The 23,369-nt window shown below is 35.7% G+C and overlaps 1 protein-coding gene across 4 annotated transcripts in view; it reads left to right on the forward strand.

The window, feature by feature from the left end:
- Positions 1–23,369, forward strand: part of CDK6 (cyclin dependent kinase 6) — a 128,538-nt gene that overhangs the window by 22,586 nt on the left and 82,583 nt on the right. For all 4 annotated transcript variants that reach the window (XR_014028488.1, XR_014028489.1, XM_081343858.1 and 1 more), the window contains exon 3: positions 17,493–17,628. Coding sequence is in view for 2 of the 4 variants with exons in the window: in XM_081343858.1 (XP_081199984.1) it covers positions 17,493–17,628 (136 nt within the window). In the remaining 2 variants the exon portion in view is untranslated. The remainder of the gene's footprint in view (positions 1–17,492; positions 17,629–23,369) is intronic.

A 23,369-nucleotide genomic window follows, 5' to 3' on the forward strand; every position in this document is an offset into this window, starting at 1 on the left:
TTATGTATTGAGAAATAAGGCAGTATATTTAGATTTCTTCTCCCAAGCAATACTTTTGTAACCCTGCATGACTGTTTACCTTGAAACAAGTAAGCTTCATATCTGAAATGGAGTTTTAACCAGTATATCTTCAAGCGTTAATCCAATGCATTGACTGCAAATTATACAAGTATCTTGTTTTGACTATGCCACCCTATATCATTTTTGGAAATATCTAGAGTTATTTGTAAACTGAAATCTAGATTTGGATGTGCATTATTAACTCATTGCCATAGACTTTGCTCTGTAGTAGAAATAGACTAAATTGGAAAAGGCCCAAATCAGCAATAAAGCATGCCAGAACTCCCAAATCAATTCATTCAATTCAGTTCTGTTTAAAATGATCAGGTGGCAGATAATGGGGGAAACATTTGCTAGAAACCATTGGGAGGCACCATCAAATGTACTGGCTTGTAATGAAACAACTTCTAAAGTTGTCTCTAACGTATATGGTCACCTATCTCACTAAGTGACTCTCCCAGGAAAAAAGCTGTAGTGGATTTGTTATAAGCATCTGATAGCCACATGAATGAATATCTTTGTATCTTTGAAATAACAGTATATGCAAGATACAGTAGGTCATCCACAAGTCAGTATAGAGTCTGGTTCCCAAAATATAGCAAATTATTCATGCACTGTCTCTTAATAACTGTTTCACTAATTTAGCAATTATGTCAAAAAAGATAATAAAACGGGCAAAACTCATTTAACAAATATATCTCAGTAACATAAATTTTACGGTTGTGAGTTGAGGACTACCTGTATTGAGCACACAGGATCTATCAACTAATTTGGGAAGGAAAACGACTGATGAGCAAATTATGTATGGAAACATAATCTCAAAGTCACATGTCTTTAAAAGGCTATTTTTCATCTTCAAAATACAATTTCACATATCCTGGCAGTCATTGAAATGAGCTAAAAATCATTTTTTTCACAACAAGAAATGCAGTTGGGACATATGGTGATACTGTCTAACAACTGTCCTGAGTTTGGATATGTGTTAATTAAAGAAATCTAACTTTAATTAAATCTTGTTGCAAAATTACTGCTAAGGAAAGAGAGGGAAGTGAGAAATTGTATGTAGCAGAATGAAAAGATGCAAAAGGGGATTTTATGTTTTCTTACCACAAAGTATTGGGACAGTCCTGTCTTCTGACCTATGTAGATGAAACTCTATAAATGAAACTCAGGTAATAATGCAAAGTATCTGTTGCTGTTTAAGGTTTCTTAGGAATTTCCCCTTTCAAAATTATCATGTCATATGCTGGCAGTGTCTGATTATTGTTTATCCACTCAGCACACTTCTCAACCATATTATGAATGCAGTTGCTTTTGTTTCTTTCCAAATTTCAAGCCAAACCAGTAATGTTGTTGGGGGCAATAAGCTGACTTTGTAATAATGCTGCTTGGCGGTGGCCGAAAGCCCTAATAAGCAGGCATATACATAGAATGAAGGCTATTGCTAAGCACATTGGTTTGTGCTTAAATTGTAAGCCGCCCTGAGTCTTCGGAGAAGGGCGGGATATAAATGGGATTAAAATAAAAATAAAAATAAATGTTAATGGCATTAGGCTTGGGGGGAGGGAGCATGGGGAAGGATTCTGAATCCTTTACCCCCACAAGTGCACACACACACACACACACACACACACACACACACACCACATTTGATCTGGTAGTTTGCATACAGCTGCTGAATAGCAGTTACCTTTGAAAGGAACATTTGCTCCAATTTGAGTAGAGCAAGCCACCTCAATCATTTCTTAACTAACAAGGGCTTTCATTTTTGCTTGGCAGTGGGAGTTAGGAAAATACTGGCTGATAACGATACTGAGAGAAAAAGCAAAAATGGGCATCATTGACTGAATGATTTGCTCTGGAATTTTTTTAAAAAACCCATAACCTAGGGTTTGAGCGGGAATATTTTAACATGATAAAAATTAATGGAACTGGTTTATGCTAGCAGATGTAATCTCTGTGGTAAACCTCATAATTGAGGTAGTTTAAAATTTCTTGATAAAAGTCTTGGAACATTTTCCCCCCAGATACTTTGGGATGCTTTATTCCAAATTACACAGTGAAATAAGTGGAGAAAGATACATAATTGTCCATTTGTATCATTTTTGATTAGATGACCCTGGCTGTGTATCATGTCCATGTATGTAATCAATTAAGTCAAAATTACCAGCAAGCCGGTTTTCTGTTTTCTATTAAGTTCTCATAAAGATATGCTGTATCTGTTTCAGCTGGTTAAAAGATTAACAAAATAAAAAAGGAACTGGAGAAAAAAAAAGAAGCTGTTTTAGCTACTACTGCTTAGTATTGCAAATCAAGCTGTCTTGATTTTCTTAAGCAGTAGCTTATAGTTTTTCCAAGTCCACTCCAGACATCTTTTTAATCCCGTCTATCCACCTTATTTATTTTATTCCCTTTCTGTTTTCCTCAACTTTGTTGAGCATAATTTTTTTTAATTAAGTGACTTAATGAAGTTGCTGCCAATTTTTGAAGACTGTTTCCAGCATGGTCGTGTCACCATAGAATCCATTCAGTATGAGAATATAAGCTATGTCCTTTGCACAGAGAGAGCTTTAAGTAAATTGCCCATATGCCGCATATAGCCTTCCCTAATAAATAAAGATAAAATACCCATCAGTTTTGGCATATTTTTTTATAAATATTTTATTAAGTTTTTATAGTTACAAATGTTATTGCTTAATAAACGTGCTGTTTGGGTTCACATATTTAACATTAATAGTAATATAACTTCCATTTCTACTCTCTACTCCATTTTCCCAGCCATTTATAGAAATTATCCCATAATTAGAAATATTCTGTATCTTCTTTCCCTTTCATTTTCAGTGTGAGCCTATCCATTTCTGCACAATCTAAAATTTTCCTGATTATGTCTTCTTCCGATGGTATCTCTTCATTTTTCCCATACTGTGCAAATGCAATTCTTGCTGCGTTAATACATATAATATTAAATATATACATTTTCTCTGTAATTATACCTAAAAGAAATAATTCTGGCTTAAAATTTACAGGTTTTCGTAATATTTTCTGTAACCACATGTGTATTTTTGACCAATTTTTTGTTTTGTTTTAGGGCTTGTCCACTAAAGGTGATAGTACGTGCCTGGCTTTTGCCTACATTTCCAACGAATTACTAGATACGTTTTTAAACATTTTTGCATATTTTGACCAGAATGCTAGAAGTGCAGTAAAGCTGAATTTTAGCTCATTTGTGCTGATACTGTTTTGTGCTGTCTGGGATCTCTAAAGACTGCCTTATAAGCCAACATACCATTCTTGCATCCCAGCATGCGATATAGTGACATAGATTAAATGACATTTTCCATGCTATAGTCAGCATTTTCATTAAAAAAAAACCAAATGGAGGCACACTTCATTCCTATTACATTATCCAAATTATTGCTAGTCACTGTAAGAGTTGTATTTTAATAACAATGAAAAATTTTCATAGAACTTATTTTTCTAGTGAACTAATGCTACTGCTAAATAGTTCAGTTTCCTTTGCAGCCAAAGTTTAATCAGCAGTTACAGTTTAAACAAACAAAATGTAATTTATGTTCTTGCATTATTTTTTTTATAATAACAATGAGCACTTGAAAGTTACATGGGATAAAATATTGATTTCAATGCTTTACTAAGACACCTGTTATATAGCTGTGTTTTCCTAACAGGCAGTCCAACAACAGACATCATTAAATGGAGCAAGTATTGCCTGCTCTAAGGTCAGATCTACACTTACCTCTTACTCTGTAGTGAAAATTGCCTGGCGATGTTTCCGAGAGCAGAAACAGATTATAATTTACTCTTGAAGGTAGTTCTGCATAGAGTGGACCAGGTTTTTCGGCTTTATTTCAAAAGTACTTTTACTCAGAGTATTTTTCTATCCTATGGTGGGTCAAGTTCTCCTATCCATTTAGATGAGGACAATTCAATTTCCTGCAAACTAATACCAGTAGCTCATTGGCTGCTTTGCATGATACGCACTGGCTCTTCAATGCATGCACTCTAATAAGACTATATCTCTCTCTTCTTAACCAATATTAAAGAAAGATATATTGGCTAAGATCTTCAAGCAGCCCACTTAAAAAAAACAACCCAGGATTATTATTACTATTTTGAATAGGTAATTTACTATTCCGGTATTTTTTTAAGGGCCCAAAGTTTTACCATTTTCTAGTCATCTAAGGTGGAAGAGTTTTACCTCAACTTTTACCTAAACCTATAGGTATGTTTGACTGTTTCTCCATTAGGATGACATAGTATGGATTGGATACATTACAAACTGTTGCTAAAGCATCTCAGTCTGGATGAACTCTTTGTAAATCAGCTAAGATTCAGTCTGTCTTAATTTTATAAGGATTATATTGGCTCAGTCTATGGATTACATTTAAGTCACAAAAGGGTTTTTTGATAGATTTGTATTTGAAGTTTTGTAAAGTATAACACAAATCTGATTTCGTGCAATGTATGAAATTAGTGATTTTGTCTTAAATAACTTCCCATTCAAGAATTAATTAGTACTAGTTTGTTTAGCTTCAGCAAGGTTAGTGTAATTGGAGCTTTCAGATCCTTTTCATATATTGCCCTTGTTTCATTCCTCTTGTCTAATAAACATATTACCCTTCCCTCATCTTCATTTTTCTTACTTGGCCTGCCAGTGCCCAGTCTTCTCCTAATTCATTACTGATCTGTTTCTCTATTCATATCTAATTTACAGTAGAGAAAGATACTTTTATTAGAGGAATGCCACATAGGTTTCTTGCACTGCAAACAGCCAATGATGACATGGTCTTAATCGTGCTGCAAAATCTTATATGCATTCATTTGGAAATAAGCTTTACTAAATTTGAAGTACAACTTATGTCTTAAGTTACAAAAATACATAATGACATTATAATTTTATTATATTCTTGAATTATATTGTTCATTATATTTTTTAACTGTGAGCTGCCCAGAATTGTTTTCAGAGATAGGTGGCTATAGAAATCAAACAAACAAAGAAACAATTAATTTTAAATTATAATTTAAAATAAATATGAATTATGAAATAAATATACAACAAAATATCCCTGCTGGGTATATTGTGTTTTGAAGAAGGGATAGCACCTCTAGTGGAGGACCTGCTGTGCACCTTTTAGGTCTGCTCAGTCACCTTTGGTTCCTCCCTGCGTTCAATTCTTACCTGTGATTCCAAATAGCTGTAGCACATGCAGTGGCTACACTACTTGGAGCTACACTCCAGTAGAGCCTCTTGGCAAACAGGCCAAACCAGGTAAGGAAAGCTGATGGGTAAGGGATTTCTTTATTCTCACTTATGAAGTCAGACCTGACAGATTGAGTGGAGGAAATCAGTCAACAATCCAAGAGTCAAGCACAGAAGGCATTGTGGAGCGCAGGAGCTCGATAAGACACAGACATCCTGGTTAGCCACTGCACTGTTCTAGCTATAACAGTTGTCCCACTGGATTAAGGTCCTTCTGTCAAGAGAGTGGAACTGTCCCGGTGCAATAATTGTTCCACTTAGAACTCTTATCACACATAGGTTTCTGTTCTGCAGTTCATTTTCATCTATAACACATCTGCAAATCATTTTAATTTGAACCTAATTTGTTTCACACTGATGGGGCGAAACAACAAATGGACTGTAAATCATTTTAATCTGAACCTAATGGGGCGAAACAACAAATGGAAATATAGCCACAAACCTACATGTAGATGACCTTTGAACCAGTGGTCATTTTATCCAGGATAGCAAAAGATGTCCAGCAGCATCCAGGGAAACTGGTAGTCCTTTCTAGAAAAGCAGTGTCCACCTTTGCATGAGGATGCGGATAAAAAGGGTACCCTAAACATTACCTGCTCCATAACATCTGACTGGCTAACCATTCCTTAGCAATTGAGCATCAAGAAAAATAAAGAATATTCTTTCTCACAGCCTGGAATATCCACACCTTGTTGTATAGAAAGAAGGTGGCCAAGCCTGAAAGACAAACAGTACACATACCAGTTGAACTTTGCCATTATAGACTTGATATTGCTGCAGTTACAACTCAAAGACCAGGTTTGCAGATGAGGATTCATTACAAGAAGCAGTGAGTTGTAATACGTTTCTATTGGAAAGGGGAACCATAGTCTGACAATAAGACTTTCAGAGTAAGTTTTTCAATCTTTGCTGAAGAATATTTCTATTCTCACTGGAATTAATGACCACAATAACCCTTGCTAAGGTCAAACTTGTCAGTCCGAGTGACCTCATCACTAGAATGGAAATAGAAGGAACAACTGGGATGGAGTCCTTGGGAGTAATGGGATGGGAAAACTAAATAGCAACTGTCTGCTACTTCTGGAAAAATTTGCTGAGCACAACCTATGCATGACTAACACAACATTCAGACCTGCAGACAAGTACAAAATTTCCTGGATCCACCCCAGGTTTAAATATTGGTACCCATTTGGCTATGCCGTAGTACATCAGCACAGTCTTAAAGACGTCACCACTACCTGTGCCATGTGAGGTGCTGATTGCTGGACAAATCACAGGCCTCACCCTGCACATAGTTCCTTTATATTGTAAGCAACAAAGATCTTTCAGAAGGGCATTCCTGTATTGATAAGCTACAAGATCCAATCCGGGTTCAGTGATTCCAAGAAGTACTTAATGAAAAACTAATGGCAATTTACTACTTGTAGAAACCTGTTCTGAAACATGGTTCTGGTTAAAAATGTCATCATGCACACTGCAAAAACTATTTGCACTGAAAACCCAAGTTTGCATTGAGACTGGTTTGATGAAACCCATAACTCCATTTCAGCAACCCTGCAACAAGGCTATGAAAATTGGCAGAATGACCCCTTCATTTGTCTCAAAGCAAGAGCACTTTAAGAACCTGCAGTCCAAAGTACAAAGAGAACTGTGAGAAATGCAGGACAAGTGGCGGCACAGAAAGGATGAGCAGGTAAAATGCTATGCAGATATGCATGTCACCAAAGAGTTCATCAGTGCCATGAAGTCAGTTTATTGTCTTTCTAAATACAGATTCAAATGCCTTTCAAGTATTCCAAGATATATTGGAAGACATTTGATCAACAGAGGAGATGTCTTATGGCTTCCACAACGCCATTTTTGTGGTTGTCTGTAAAAATAAGAAGCAAATCAGACTGGAAATTATAGAACTATCTTATTGCTGTCCATTGCAGACAAGATCTTTGCCCACATTCTCTTCAACAAACCTGTCACTGTCTCAGAAAGGCGATTCCAGACATGCACTGTGGTTTTTGACCAAAATGGAGTACAGGCAAATCCAGGAGCAGTGTATTGAGCAGAACAAGACTCTTACTATGTCTTCATTGACCTGACAAATGCATTTGACACTGTAAACAGATAGACATTATAGATGCCCAAGGAAATTTGTGAAATTGATTCAGCTGTTCCATGACAGAATGATAGGACATATTCTTTACAGAAGATTACAAGTGATTCATCAGCTGCATTTGCTATTCCCAATAAGGTAAAACAGGCATATATGCTAACCTCAGTCTTGTTCAATCTGTTCTTTGCTTGTATGTTGTCATGTGCTGTCCAGGATCTAAAGGAGGAAATGTCTATGGAGATGCTCAATCATTCAAATAATGGTTGTCTGAAAGATGTTTTTCAAAAGACAACCAGATTTTCTTGTTTTTTTTTCCTTTGAAAATGTTTCACTTGTCATCTAAGAAGTTTCTTCAGTTATGGCTGAATAGTGGGGAAGGGAGATATGTATATCAGGTACCAATTGGACATCTGTCTCTTTAATCTTTGCGACTTGGACACATGGACAAAATACTTCCAAAAATTATTCAAGAAACTTGCTTTGCTGATGACTGGTGTTCCAGGTTGATATACAATTGATGCTGAACAAATTCTCAGACTCTTTTATAGTCTTTGACCTGACTTTATCAACCTGAAAAAGATTGAAATAATTTACAACATCATGCCAAATACCAATATTGGTGGCACCTAACTGACAAATGTAAACAACTTAAAATACTTGGGAAGCTTCATTTCAATACTTAGATCTTTGCACAAATAAATTGACCAAGATCAGCAAGGCCAGCTATGCACTGGGGCAGCTGCACATCAGACTGCTTAATCAACACAAACTCAATCTCTCCACAAAGCTGAAATTCTAGAGAGTTGTGATTATCCTTTCTTTCCTGTATGGATTTGAGTCTTGGACAGTATACCAAAGCACATCAAACATCTGGAGAAATTTCACATGTGCATTCAGGGTTTCATCCTCAGCGTTTGTTCGCGAAACCATGTCTCCAACTTGGAGGTGTTAAATCATGCAGAGTCCACAAGCATTGCATCACTGATTATGAGAGCCCAGATGAGATTGGCAGGACACATCATCAGAATGGATGACCACTATATGCCTCTTCAATTGCTCTGTAACAGGGGTCTTCAAACTTGGCCCTTTTATGACTTGTGGACTTCAACTCCCAGAATTTCTCAGCCAGCATGATGCCTGGCTGTGGAATTCTGGGAGTTGAAGTCCACAAGTCATAAAAGGGCCAAGTTTGAAGACCCCTGCTCTATAATGTACTAGATTCTGGGAAGACAACTCAAGGTTGACTACACAAGCATTATAAACCCTATACCATTATAACATACAGCCAATGGAAATAGAAGCTTTAGCTGCTGATGGGACCCTCTGGGGAATTTTTTGCTGTGTAATGAAATGTGCAACTGCAAGAGCAGAGGAGACTTTTGACAATCCAGAACTTTTCCAGAAAAAGCCACGTATTAAGAGATCCAAGCTGGATGAGGAAGGAGGTTCAGTGTAGCTACACCCTAGAATCTCTCACAATATATCTTAGGGTAGAGGGTTACAGCTTTAATGTGGCTAGATTTGGTCTATTAGATATTTAAGTAGATCAGATATTTCTATCTTGGCTCTGGGCTTGGGTCTGACAGCTATGAAGTCTCAATTGGCCTTGAAGGTAAACATCACCAAAACCTGATATAAAATTGTGAGCAGCATCACAATTACTAGAATTAGTACAATAGTGAATTGCCAGTGCTCCTAATGTGTTAGATTCTGCTTCCATGGATTGCAAATCAATTTCCACATCCAGGATGAAATGCACAATAGCATCTCTTTTTTGAACTCAAAGGATTATCATATAGGTCTCAACTATATATTTATGACAAACTAATCAGATGTTTGAATAATTTTTACAGTAGTTATATTCTGTAAAAAGGAAAGTGGAATTCTTGAGCACCACAAAAGTGAATCTCCCAGGCATATTTTTCTTCTACCCCATCAAAAGTCAATCCAGAAGGTAACCACAGCTGATAATATCAACAACTCAAAAGGAATTGTTCAGGAAATAAATAGTTATATTTCTCCTCTCTATATTCTAACAGTGCATTTTCATAAGAAGTCAAACTGGAAAATAATGTTATCTGCTGCAGTGAAGGTTTGTTGACCTTTTAGTGCTAATTCAAACATTGGCATTAGAAGAGGATAAGAACAGGATATTTCAGATAAGTTTTCCAAACGAGGAGGAAGAGCACCCATACGCCCTTCTTCTATATTCAGAGGTTAGCCAGGCAGTTGGGTGGCTACAGAAGTAAACTATTAGTAATGCATTGCTATTATACGAGAGCTTTCTGGGTTCAAAGGAAATAGAAAGGATGAAGAGAAATGAAGGGAAAGCAGGGAATGTATTCAGAAATATGTTAATGGCAATGATATGTATTCATTGATGATGAACTTTGTATTGCTTTCATTTTTATAGTCCTCAAATCTATCCAAAATACATTTTAATATATGAATCAGATATTCAGACACACTGTATGTTTTTAGTTCTCTGAAAAGGTAGTAGCTCTTTGGATTTTCTGAATTCTTGCAGATCTGATATTTAGTCACTAAATATTACATTCTATAATAATAATAATAATAATAATAATAATAATAATAATAATAATAATAATAATAATAAGAAGAAGAAGAAGAAGAAGAAGAAGAAGAAGTAGTTGGAAGGGACCTTGGAGGTCATCTAGTCCAACCCCCTGCTAAGGCAGGAAACCCTATACCATTTCAGACAAATGGCTGGCCAGTCTCTTCTTAAATACTTCCAGTGTTGGAGCATTCACCACCTCTGGAGGCAGTTTGTTCCACTGGTTAGTTGTTCTAACTGTCAGGAAGTTTCTCCTTAGTTCTAGGTTGCTTCTCTCCTTGACTAGTTTCCATCCGTTGCTTCTTGTCCTGTTTTCAGGTGCTTTGGAGAATAGCTTGGCTCCCTCTTCTTTGTGGCGGCCCCTGAGATATTGGAACACTGCTATCATGTCACCCCTCACCCTTCTCTTCATTAAACTACACATACCCAATTCCAGCAACCGTTCCCTATATGTTTTAGCCTCCAGCCCCCTAATCATCTTTGTTGCTCTTCTCTGTACTCTTTCTAGAGTCTCGACATCTTTTTTACATCGTGGTGACCAAAACTGGATGCAGTATTCCAGGTGTGGCCTTACCAAGGCATTGTAAAGTGGTATTAGTACTTCACGTGATCTTGTTTCTATTCCTCTGTTAATGCAGCCTAGCACTGTGTTGGCTTTTTTGGCAGCTGCAGCACACTGCTGGCTCATATTTAAGTGCTTGTCCACTAGGACTCCAAGATCCCTCTCACAGTTACTACTATCGAGCAAGGTACCACCTATACTATACCTGTGCATTTGATTTTTCCTGCCTAAATGCAGAACCTTACTTTTTTCACAATTGAATTTCATTTTGTTAGATAGTGCCCAGTGTTCGAGTCTGTCCAGATCCTCCTTTATCTTAAGCCTATCTTCTGAAGTATTGGCTATTCCTGCCAGCTTGGTGTCATCTGCAAATTTGATGAGTTCCCCATCTATCCCCTCATCCAAATCGTTGATGAAGATGTTGAAGAGCACTGGGCCCAGAACAGAGCCTTGGGGCACCCCACTACACACTTCCTTCCATGTAGATGCAGTTCCATTGAGGGCCACATGCTGAGTATGGCCTGTCAGCCAGCTACGAATCCATCTGGTGGTGATGCTATCTAACCCACATTTTTCTATCTTATCAAGTAGTAGGTTGTGATCTACTTTATCAAATGCCTTACTGAAATCCAAGTAAATTAAATCTACAGCATTCCTCTGGTCCAGTAGTTTTGTCACTTGGTCAAAGAATGCAATAAGGTTTGTCTGGCACGATCTGTTTTTGACAAACCCATGTTGGCTTTTAGTGATAACTTTGTTCGCATCAAGGTGTTCGCTGATTTGTTGTTTGATTATCTTTTCCAGAATCTTCCCAGGTATTGAGGTCAGGCTGATAGGTCTGTAGTTTTCTGGATCTGTTTTTTTCCCTTTTTTGAATATGGGAACTACATCAGCTCTCTTCCAGTCCTCTGGTAGTTCCCCAGTGCTCCAGGATCTTTGAAAAATATAGTTCAGTGGTTCTGAGATCACGTCTGCCAGTTCCTTGAGAACCAGGCTCAAGGTTGACTCAGCCTTCCATCCTTCCGAGGTAGGTAAAATGAGGACCCAGATTGTTGGGGGCAATTAAGCTGACTTTGTAATAATGCCGCTTGGGGTTTGTGTGAAAGCCCTAATAAGCAGGCATATACATAGAATGAAGGCTACTGCTAAGCTTGTAAGCCGCCCTGAGTCTTCGGAGAAGGGCGGGATATAAATGGAATAAAAATAAAATAAAATAAATAAATAATCCATCTGGTCCTGCTGATTTGAACTCGTCTAGGCTGGACAGGTGCTCGCTTACCATTTTCTTGCCTATCTTAACTTGCGTTTCTATTCTGTTTTTTATGGCACTGGTTTTGGTAAGTTAAACTGATCTACATTAAGAGTTGTTGCTTGTTCCATTGACTTCATAAAGTCATTCAACATGCTGTGGGCTAATGTGAAATAATAATTATGCCCACCTACCTGGTCAGTTCAAATAAGGACATGCCTAGGACCAGTAGGGGAAGGAAGAAGGAAGGGGGGGAAAAGGAAATGGAAGGTAAAGGGGGGGAAAAGAAAAAAAGGCATTGACTTTCGACTCGTTTTAGCATAATAGAAGATAACATAACCTCATTTTTTTACTTTTACACATTTATACTAGCCATTTCTATAACAACAAGTCTATCTAATCAGCAAAACCAGTTTTCATTTTTTCCATCACAAGCACAAACTCCAGAAGCGATTTCCAAATAAAAAACATAATTAAATATATTCTCTTTGAATAAAGCAATTAATTTAACCGTCTCTGCTTTTTCTTCCTTGCAGAAATAATATATATTTCTACTTGCACTTTACAAACTATCCCCATTTATATGAACAAAATTCACTATATTCTTTCAGATTCTTTAACTTTAGATACTTTTAGATACTTTTTCCCATCTATTTTAAAACACTAGATGTTTCTTTAAAAACATTTCTAACATCAATAAGTTCTAATACTAATAAATCTAAATCTAATCTAAATCTAATACATGTTTTTTGACTTCCTCTTAACAAACATACTTTAAAATTAACTTTCAGTAATATTTTACAAGCTTTAAAAATTACTCAAAAATTATATATGAAGGACCATTTTCAAAGTCGTTTTATAAACAAAAACAAAACACAATCTACATTAAAATATTGTTTCAGTTACATACAACAGAGCAATAAAATTCCAGTTCCAATTAACTCATTAAATTTAAATTACTCGTAAGGTATCCTCTAATTATTCATCTTGTATACATCCATTTTAAGACTCTAAACTTTTCTTTAAACTAATACATGTTTTTAACTTCCTCTTAACTTAGATACTTCCAAATAAACTTTCAATAATATTTTACAAGCTTTAGGAATTACTTAACCATTATATATATATATATATATATATATATATATATATGTATGTATGTATGTATGTATGTATGTATATGTATGTATATGTATATATATATGTATATATACATATATATATATATATATATATATATATAAAAGAAATGCATTTTCAACCCCACTTTACATTAAAACTTTCTTTCAATTACATATATCATACTGATAAAAATACATCCTAATTCCAATTAACTCATTAAGTTTAAGTCACTTTTTCCAGCTTTTCTTCATAAAATAAAATATTTTTGTTATCTGGAATGTCTATCAAGTAATTATAAACTTCCATATTACTCAAGGATTTCCCAACCTTGCTAGTATTCATGAAGAAAAAGTCCCAGACTTCTCGTCTTGAAAGTTGCAAATTTTCTTGGAACTTTTCTTTCAATTGTGTTGTGAGGTTTATATTTAAACCATCTAATGAAGATTTGTGTCAGGTTTATATTCCAAAATTGCAATTGAGTCCTTTGCATTGTCAGCTACTTGTGAAATTGCCTCAGTGGTTTGGGAGTTTTCTGCACATAATTGCATATATAAAGTAGTTTGAGTAGTATTTAGCATCTTTGGAACATAGCTAGCCTATAAACTGGTAGGTTTTTATTTATTTATTTTTTCAAATACCTCTCTGATAATTTGCTCCTCCATCTTCTTAACTCCCTCTTTAGTCAAAGAGTAATTTTTTTGTAAATCATTTAAAAATTAGTGCACAGTCAGGAATTCTGGGAGTTGAAGTCCATGAGTCATAAAAGAGCCGAGGTTGCCTACCCCTGTACTAGAGGATTTTGTGGGATGATTCTAGGACTCTCCCTAATCCAGGAGAGTTGTATAAACTAAAGGAATGCTGGTTCCTTCTGTTAATAACTTGAAAAATTGACAATCTGGAGAGAAATCCTTCAGGGAGCCTGAGGGAATTTCTCCCTGGGCGTGTCGTCAGTTGGCCATCTTTACCAGAAGCTGATGATTTGATAATCAGAGCAGACTGTAACAAACTTTGACTGTCTTCATTACAATGAAGCAGTTACCACCAATTTTTAAATGTACATTTTTTGCTGCTTCATAAATAATAATATTTTTTCTTAACTATATAGATAATATACACTATAAAATATTTCTAAAGTATTTCCGGTGATCCACAGAGACATACTCTTGAAATAAAAAAAGATGAGGAATATTAGTGAATGTTTTTAAGACAGAGAAATCACTACAACAATGCAAGGATCTTCCAGCCTCTTTCACTTTTGGTAAAGTCAGTATTTATGACTTACCATCAGAAAAATAGTGGGCATTCTATAAAATGATGTACCTGTGATAACTACTAGCCATTTCTATAGCAATAGATAAACCTTCAGAGACATATAAGAGTGTTTCAAATATTTGTTGGAAATGCCAGTGTAAGTAGGGTACTTTTTATCATATCTGGTGGACATGTATTTATTATTATTAAATTTAGTATTTATTAAATTTAAATGTGACAAGGTAGTGGATACAGACCCATGGTTTAATTTAAAAAAGTTTAAAAATGGACTTAGAATGGACACCTTAAACCTGTTTGTTAGGACTATACTATTAGACATAGAAAAAAATGAAACTTTGTTGCTATACATGTTGACGGTTGCAATAATTCTATATACCCAGAAATTGAAAGAAGCATTAACTTCTACAACGGAGGAATGGTTGTATGGATAATAGAACTGGCAGAGATGGTGAAGTTGACTGCAATAATTAGAGCCAAGAATGTAAATTGTTTTGTGGTTATTTGGAAACCCAAGTTTGACTTTGGGCTTTGACAGTTAGGTGGGTTATTGCTATGGAAATGGCTAGTAGTTACTATTTAGTATAATTAAATAGTTATATTTTTATTTATTTTATTTTAGATCATTTATATAGCTGCCTACTCACATGTTCAGGATCTTGGGAAATAGCGTCAGAGAGGGGGCCAGCCTAATTTCTGGAGGGATAATGTACCAGAGGGAGGGAGCACTGTGGACCTCTTTTGGGTCCTGCCAGATGTACCCACAACATTCTTTGCCTCCTCGTTCTAGTGAGTCGGGTGAGTGTGACCGGCAAGAGACGGTCCCTCAGATAACCTGGTCCCAGGCCATGAAAGGTGGCAACCAGCACCTTGATTTGCACCTGGAAGCAAATCATCAACCAATACAGCTCCCACAGGAGAGGTGACATACTATATTATAATTTCATTTTGTATCTTACTGAAAAAAGTTGAAAGCCACTGGTATTTTTTAAAAATTTCTACCCCTTTCTATCTCTTCTATACCCTTTTCCCCCATGGTCTTTATTTTTATTTGTATTTTATATTAAGAAAAAAACTTGTAATAAAAATATGTTTTTTAAAAAAAAGAAAAGTAGTGGGAAAAATGTAATTAATAGAGTCTAGCAAGGAAGAAGCCATTTCTTCAAGAAAAATGTTGTCGATCTTTGTCCAGATTGGCTAAAAGGTAGCATGATAATGTTCCAGATTTCTTGAGGAATGTTCTATGGGGAGATGAGTGAAAAATGGAAGTAATAGTCCCTACAGCATGGTTATCGAGTGGATTTTCTTTTTATTTGCCTCTGTGCCTTGTAATTGTTGGGAGTTTGGGCCTTGATGGTTAACATAGAGGGAGATGAACCTTGTCTTTATTCGGGCCTCTTAGGGGGAGGAAGCAGACCTTCTTTTCTTAAGGTAGCAGACATATTCTTAAGTAAGGGAGTACTTATAACTCTGTGAGCCTCCTGATGTAGTAGAAAGTATACCATTTTTTGTTTTCCAGTCTTGTCTTATTGCTTCCCCCATCATTCTTTTACACTATCAAATGCTATCTGGGCTATTTCTTAGCCGCTTCTTTCCTATGGTGTTCATTTCCAGAATAATCTTGCAGATAGCTTAATCCCACAAGCAGCTTCTATGTTGTAAAAGTGAATCCCCAGCTCTGCAGTTTCCCTCTCCCCCTTTTTCCTTCCTTTTCTCAGCCCTTCCCCAACTGCATCCTACAAGCAAAGTCAGTGGTGAAACTATAAGGAAATCAGAATCACAGAATCAGAATCACACTCACTTAATGACCCACGGTGATTCAGTTACTGGTAATCAGGGATTGCCAAAACTGTCATTGTTAAGAAGCCAACATTGCACTTATTATCACATTGCTTACTGAGAGAAATTTTGTTCCCAGTTATTAGGCTAGGACTACATATGGGTTAGGACGCTGAGCTTGTCGATCAGAAGATCGGCAGTTTGCGGGTCGAATCCTGAGTGCCGCGTAGCAGCAGTACCTTGTAAAACAAGCATTTGATTTTTAATAATTATAGAAATGTCTGTGCCCTACTCAAGGTCTTTTGGGAAAAGTTAGGGTTAAAATTCTCTTGTTAAAACATTCTTGAGCCCTGGAGAGAAGAACACTTCAGGATTATGAATTACATTTGTCATGTAGGCCAAATTTACACTTGCTGCTATTTTCCTTCCTTACGACATTGTAGTCACTACTGAAAATACTTTCTTGTATGCACACATTACATGCATATGCATATACATAATTTGGTCCATGTTCACGTTCATAGCTTATAAAAACCTCAGCTGTAACCTCTGCTCCCTGGAACAATATACTCCCTGCGGTTAGGTCAGCTCCCACCCTATTACTTTTAAAGATCACTTACTTAGTAACTATGGTTCTTTTTTAAGCAAATGTTTGGTTAAAAAGATTGTAACTTAAGAGCAATAAATGTCATATTTTCTCTTATTTTTTATTATTTGAGATTTGATGTTTTAATTGCATGCTGTTAGAGTTGCTTGAGTAGGTGGCATATTAATTTTCTGTAGATAATGATTGCCAGGCTATGATGATTTGAAAATGAATATAGATAGTTCTTAACTTGCAAACGGTTACTTAATGATTGTTTGAAGTTATGACAGACTCCGAAAATCGGCTTATGACCTGGATTTGAACTTCCGATATCAAGGCCTCTCCCATGGTCATGGGCTTACCTGTGGTCACATTTTGAGTGCTTGGTAACCAACCCACATTTATGACCATTTACTGCACCTCACAATCATGTGACTGCAATTTATGATGCTTTTGCTGGAAACCAGTATTTACTTTCAGTTTCTGGCAAAAATTGTACCTTTGCAAACAATGGTCTTGCTTAATGACTGCAGTATTTGTTTTATGACCTCCACATTCACAACAACTGCCTCAAAAAGGTGGTAAAATCAGACATGGTCATGTGGTGACCCACTTTATGACTGTCATGATTTATGAATGAAATCGGGGGCTTGATTATGGTAATGTAGGATTATTTGTAATTAATATGTATTAATCTAATTCCTGATTCATATTTCTGTATTCTTTGTGGTCTTAAACAATAAAAATAGGAAAGATCCAAATTTAAGCCTTATCTTGAAACATAAATTACCTCAATTGGTCTTTGAGATGACCAGGTTTTTTTTCTTTATAAGCTTCATTTGTAGTAAAAAGATACATTATTCTTCTAATGATTCCTACCCATTTTTCTTTTTCATCCTTCTTAGGTTATTTGATGTATGCACAGTATCCCGAACTGAACGAGAGACAAAATTAACACTGGTGTTTGAACATGTTGATCAAGATTTGACGACTTACTTGAATAAAGTTCCAGAGCCTGGTGTTCCTAGTGAAACTATAAAGGTATCAAAAGGGGAGGGAGGCAGAAGAGTTTGTACATAAGCATTTTATTAAATGTATAAATTGTTGAAACATATATTTAATAAAAAGCTTTTTTAAGGAAATATGTACCAAGTTAGATATAGCTAAACAGCTGTAGTTTCATAGCTTGATTAAGAAGAAACAGAGGAACAGAGAGAATTACGTACAAAAGGATATAAGGAACAGTTGCTGGAATTAGGTATGTCTACTTTAATGAAGAGAAGGACGAGGAGTGACATGATATAGCAGTGTTTCAATATCTCAGGGGCTGCCACAGAGAAGAGGGAGTCAAGCTATTCTCCAAAGCACCCAAAGGCAGGACAAGAAGCAACAGATGGAAACTAATCAAGGAGAGAAGCAACCTAGAACTAAGGAGAAACTTCCTGACTGTTAGAACAATTGATCAGTGGAACAACCTGCCTTCAGAAGTTATGAATGCTCCAACAATAGAAGTTCTTAAGAAGAGACTGGACAGCCATTTGTCTGAAATGGTATAGGGTTTCCTGCTTGAACAGGGTTGGACTAGATGACTTCCAAGGTGCCTTCCAATATCATCATCATTAAATTTAATCAAACTACAATTCATGTTGTTGACAAATTGGGGTTTCTCACCAAGTGCAATTGGTAGTGCATGCATTTTATCCATCAGTTATGAAGAACAAGGAACCAGAGGAGAAGATTGCCATGACACATGCGCTTATACTAAAAAAAAATTATATTTGAAAAGCCAGAGTGTTTATTATTAACTGCCAAAAGGAAGGAACTACAGCCCAGTGGTGAAGATCATGTTTTGCATGAAGATTCCAGGTTCTGGAGGCATTTCCTTCTATAGTTTAAAAGGCTTGCTGCTATTTACAGTAAAATGAAAATGCTGAATCAGATGAAGCAGTGGAGACAGCATAAGCAACTGCCATATGATTTTAATATGATTATCTACGATTTTGTTATCTCTTAACTGATACATTTTTTCTATATTAGTGTATACTGCTTGGTGGGGATGAGAAAATCACAACTGCAAAATATTCTAGAATTTTTAAGAAAGAGAGTCCCCTGGGATTGTGTCACTAAATGTTAGAAAAAAAGTTGTGATTTTTTTTTTGTTAGTGGCATTACTTTTTCAACATATTCTGATTTAAAAAGGAAAAGGTGATTCAGAGCACACATTGATGTACACTTCATATTTGCTAGCTGCTTCTTAAAGGAAGCTTTGTTTCCCCCCCCCCAGCTTTTTGAGTAGTTGGCCACAGGCAGGATGTGCACATCTGTATATGCTCCGAATCATATTTTCCCTTTTGAATCTAGATGTTGTAGAGCCCTTGTATATTAAGAGTGCATTCACAAGGAAGAATATTTAGAAACTCTATGGCATAGATGTTTTATTAAAAGTTAGATACTAAGTTATAAATTTTATGTTATTTAACCTGGTTTCCATGCTATATATTGTTTTAGTAGATGTTCAAGAATCTTATTGCACATGCATGTAAGAATGTGAAATGTGTGGAGATGAAATGTGCCCAAGGATATGTGTATGCATATATTTGAATTTTCATATCCATGCAAGTTGTTCCAGAAATCTTTGAAAATATGTTAAAAAGGAGGAAGAGATGATTATAAGTACTTCTTTTCTAAGCATCTACATTAACTCACAGCTTTCCCACTGAAGTCTAATAGTCTTTGAGGTTAACCCTTCAACATCAATATAGTGATGACATCAATGGAGGGAAAAATCCAAACAAATTCTCTTATGTTTGTTTCTTCCTAAATTTTAAAAAAAATGTATACTTTCTCCCTTTTTTGTTGCTTTGTTCTATAATCACCATGTTATTCCACTTTCTGGTTCTTTTAAGTTTCAAATCTAACCAAATAGAACTTCCTTCATTTTGAGAATGATTTTAACTTCTGAGGGAAGCCCAGACAAAGGCACACATTATTAGAGTTAGAATATAGCTGACTGCAAACAAAAAAATAATGCATGGAAACTTAAATGAAATACAGAGCTGTACTGTTTGGGTGATTAATCCTTTAAACATTTGGCCGATTAAATTATTTTCACTTCAGTAAGGTGGGCCTAATATTGCAGAACCTAAAAGATCAAGCAGTTAAGGAGGAAAAAAAACACCAGTTAAAATTCTTCTGAACTGGCATTGCTTCAGAATGGAAAAATTCTGTCCTCTCTCTTTCTTTGGGGAGTGGATGTATTTTTGGGTTTTCTTCTACTTTTGCAGAATAAGATGTGAGGAAAAAAAATCTCATTATTTTTAATGTGGTAAAGCATTCAAGGATTTACTTACTGCACATCCATACTAAAGACATACAATAATTTCAGTAGAGGTATCACTCTATTATTTTTAGATACATATCAGCTTTTAAATGTTTTAGGTGTCATATCATGTTACACCATATTTTAGTCTTATGTAATCAGATTTTCTGCTTCTCTGTCATTGGTCATGTGAAAGTGTTCATAATATTTCCTTCTGTTTTCAAATAACCTTATTTGTTTAAGCAAGCCAACTGCATAACTCAGTTGGCTTGTTTTCAACAAACAGTGGTTAACATTAACTAGAATTTGATGGTTAAAGCTGTTGGTAAGCAAAATCATCTAAAGTACTTAAAGCTGCATCAGAGAAGAAAAACAAAGAGCAAAACGATTATTATCATGATGCCTGGACCCAACTAACATATCAAGTACATTTTGTTTTGAAGGGTTTTGATTGTTGCTGTGACTACAGATAGCTAGGAAACAATCTTGTATTTGACTTCAGAAATAATATGCCTTGACTGTATAGGAACTTTTGCAAATCCATAGAAGTCTCTAATGTAGAAGAGTTATAATTGTGAGCGAACAGTAGTTAGCATGTTTGAAATCTAGCTGAAGGCATAAATAACTTCAAGCTCTAAGTATGAAGAAAGCAATTTTGTGTGGAAGATTAAGGGTTGAGTAACGGTCAGTTACAGAACTAGGTTGAAGAAAACAAAGTTGGAGAAAAAACAATTACAGATAATCTTGGATTTATGGCCATTCATTTAGTAATGATTTGAAATTACGATGATTATCACAGCATCCTCACAGTTATATGATCATAATCCAAGCAATTGTTCATATTTATAATAGTTGCAAGGTCCTGGGATTACGTGATTGCCATTTACAAATTTCCCAGCTGGCTGCCAACAAGCAAAATCAATGGGAAAACTGGTAGAGAAGGTTGCAAATTGTGATCTTGTATCTTATTTAACAACTACAATGATTCACTTAACAAAAATGGCAAAAAAGATTATAAAATCGGGTGCGTTCATGTGATGCCATGCTTAGCAATTGCGTCATTGAGCAGTGAAATTTACGGTACCAACTATGGTTGTAAATTGAGGACTATCTAAGTGCTTCAGACCATGTTCAGTGACTGGTCTGTCCAACTTAGTATTATTGCTACCAGCTGTCAGTGGAAAACGATAGAATGACCCTGGAGCTCACACTGTGTGCTCAACTATTGAATTATGTCTCTCTCTGGATGATTAAGCATCAGCAACTATGCTGATCAAATTGTTAATCTGCCAGTGAAAATTAAACAGAATATTTTACAAGTCAAATGAAATGCTTACAACCTAATCACATACCTTCTTCTGTGTCATGATAATATCCATATATCACTAAACCCACTATCAGCGATACTAGACTAATACAGCAGAGCATTTCCGCAGTATAAAATATTATAATGAGATCATGATTTGATAGATATGATTTAATTAAAACAAAGCATAAAGTCCACTATTTTGGTTGAAATGGAATCTCATTTACACTGTTCCCCCCCCCAATATCTCCCTAAAGTAAATTCAAACATAAGCGTGGGCCACATTTTCTTTTTATTTGTCCTTCAAATTACTCCTCCTTATTCTCTTATTTTTCTGCACTCTTTTTTGCATTTGAAGAGTCCTTGGTGCTCTCTGAGCTTGGTTGTTTTCTTGCAGATGTTTCATTACCCAAATAGGATAACATCATTGGTGCTAGTATCCTCAGGACACTAGCACTGATGGTGTTACCTAGTTTGGGTAAACATCTGCAAGAAAACAACCAAGCTCAGAGAACACCAAGGACCCTTCATTTCAATCCTGAGCCACAAATATTCCCCTTTATTGGTCTCTTTTATCTTGTTGACTCTTGACTGGTTCTGTACCTGATCTTTATTCAATTCTCAATCTCCCCACAAAATTGTTATTCTCTGATCTTTTTCTTTCAACAGCTGGACTTCAAGCATTATAATCATGATTGTTCTCTTACAATTACAATTCTTACATACTCCTAGATTAGAGGCTTCTACATGCTATAGGTGCAAAGATTTTATATACGTATAAAAGTTAGCTTTAATAAATATTTCTCTCGGATAACTGGAGCAAGAAGGTAAGAGAGGGGAGGATGAATTCTGATTGTACTTCTCCCAACTCTGTATCCTACAGTTTAACCAAACCAGTTGTAAAAGAATGGATATATATATGAAAAGACTCTAATGAAAGTATACAGATGTCTTTCATGCAGTTAAATTGGAAAGACTAATTTTGAAGCTAAAAGGCAAACAACAGTGTGTTAGGAGCATATGCTTCATATTACCGGAGTATTTCATGCGCAGGTCTGTCACTCAATGAGAAACAACACAGACTGAAACAGGAAATCTTGAAAGAAATGACTTGTGGGAAATCGAGCCTCCCCTAAATATGTGTTTTATTATCTTTGGGTGTTCTTTTCTCAGTTACCACCATGATGAAACCAGTTCCCAGCATCCATGAAAAAGGCTCCCCCTCAAACCACATATCAAGATGCAGAACACTGACTGCAGACTAGAGTTGGGTGAGAGGAATGGAAGCAGATGCAAATGTTGTTCTGCAGCCAGTAGTCTTGTTTGCATTGAAGGAGCTTATATTGATGCCTGAACCTCGTGCTTCCTACAGATGCAACATTTCTATAAAGCCCAAGTTGGGGACATAGCTATGGAACAAGTAGAAACTGAATTATAATTCCCCACTAGTTTCCATTCAGTGCTAAACTGAAGAGAGTAGCATATAAGAACTGTCAATTTTTTAAAAAAAAAAACCAAGGACAAAAGGTCAAAAGGCAATTGCTAGCCAACAGGATTAGTTCACATGTGACTAGATAAAATGGTTACTCTTGTGCTACTTTGTAGTGTACTGATAAAAGTCCTTGTCACACACTCCGCATTCTCTATATAAAGCTAAAGCTGGGAAGATTTTTTGGCATTCCAAACCTCTGTCATTCCTCTCTTTCTCTCTTAAATGTTTGATTGCAGCTAATCCATGCTGATTCATATTATATATTTACCTTACCTTCGTCTATATAATAAGAAATATTCTACCTCAGTATGTTTTCATATTTTTATGCTTGTAAGAGATTACTAGAGTCTTTGAGGAAATATCTACATATTAAGACATTGACCTAGCTGGATCAACACTTTGTTAAAGAAGTTTCCCTCATATAAAAATTAATACAATTTTTTTATATATAATTTCCCATAAAAGTCTACTGAAAACTGCCAGAATTTAGAAATGTTGACAGATCGATCCTTGTCCATATTTTATCTTTTTCAGGACTTATTTCCTAAAATGTAATTGTGTCCAAGGACATGTACAGCTGTTTTATTAAAAAATATTTTCATAGCTTTTCTCTTTAAAAAAACACCTTGAATTTAGACTTATTTCCCACTTATACATATGTAGCA

This window comes from Vipera berus (genome assembly GCF_964194415.1).
Source record: "Vipera berus genome assembly, chromosome: Z".
Taxonomy (NCBI): domain Eukaryota; kingdom Metazoa; phylum Chordata; class Lepidosauria; order Squamata; family Viperidae; genus Vipera; species Vipera berus.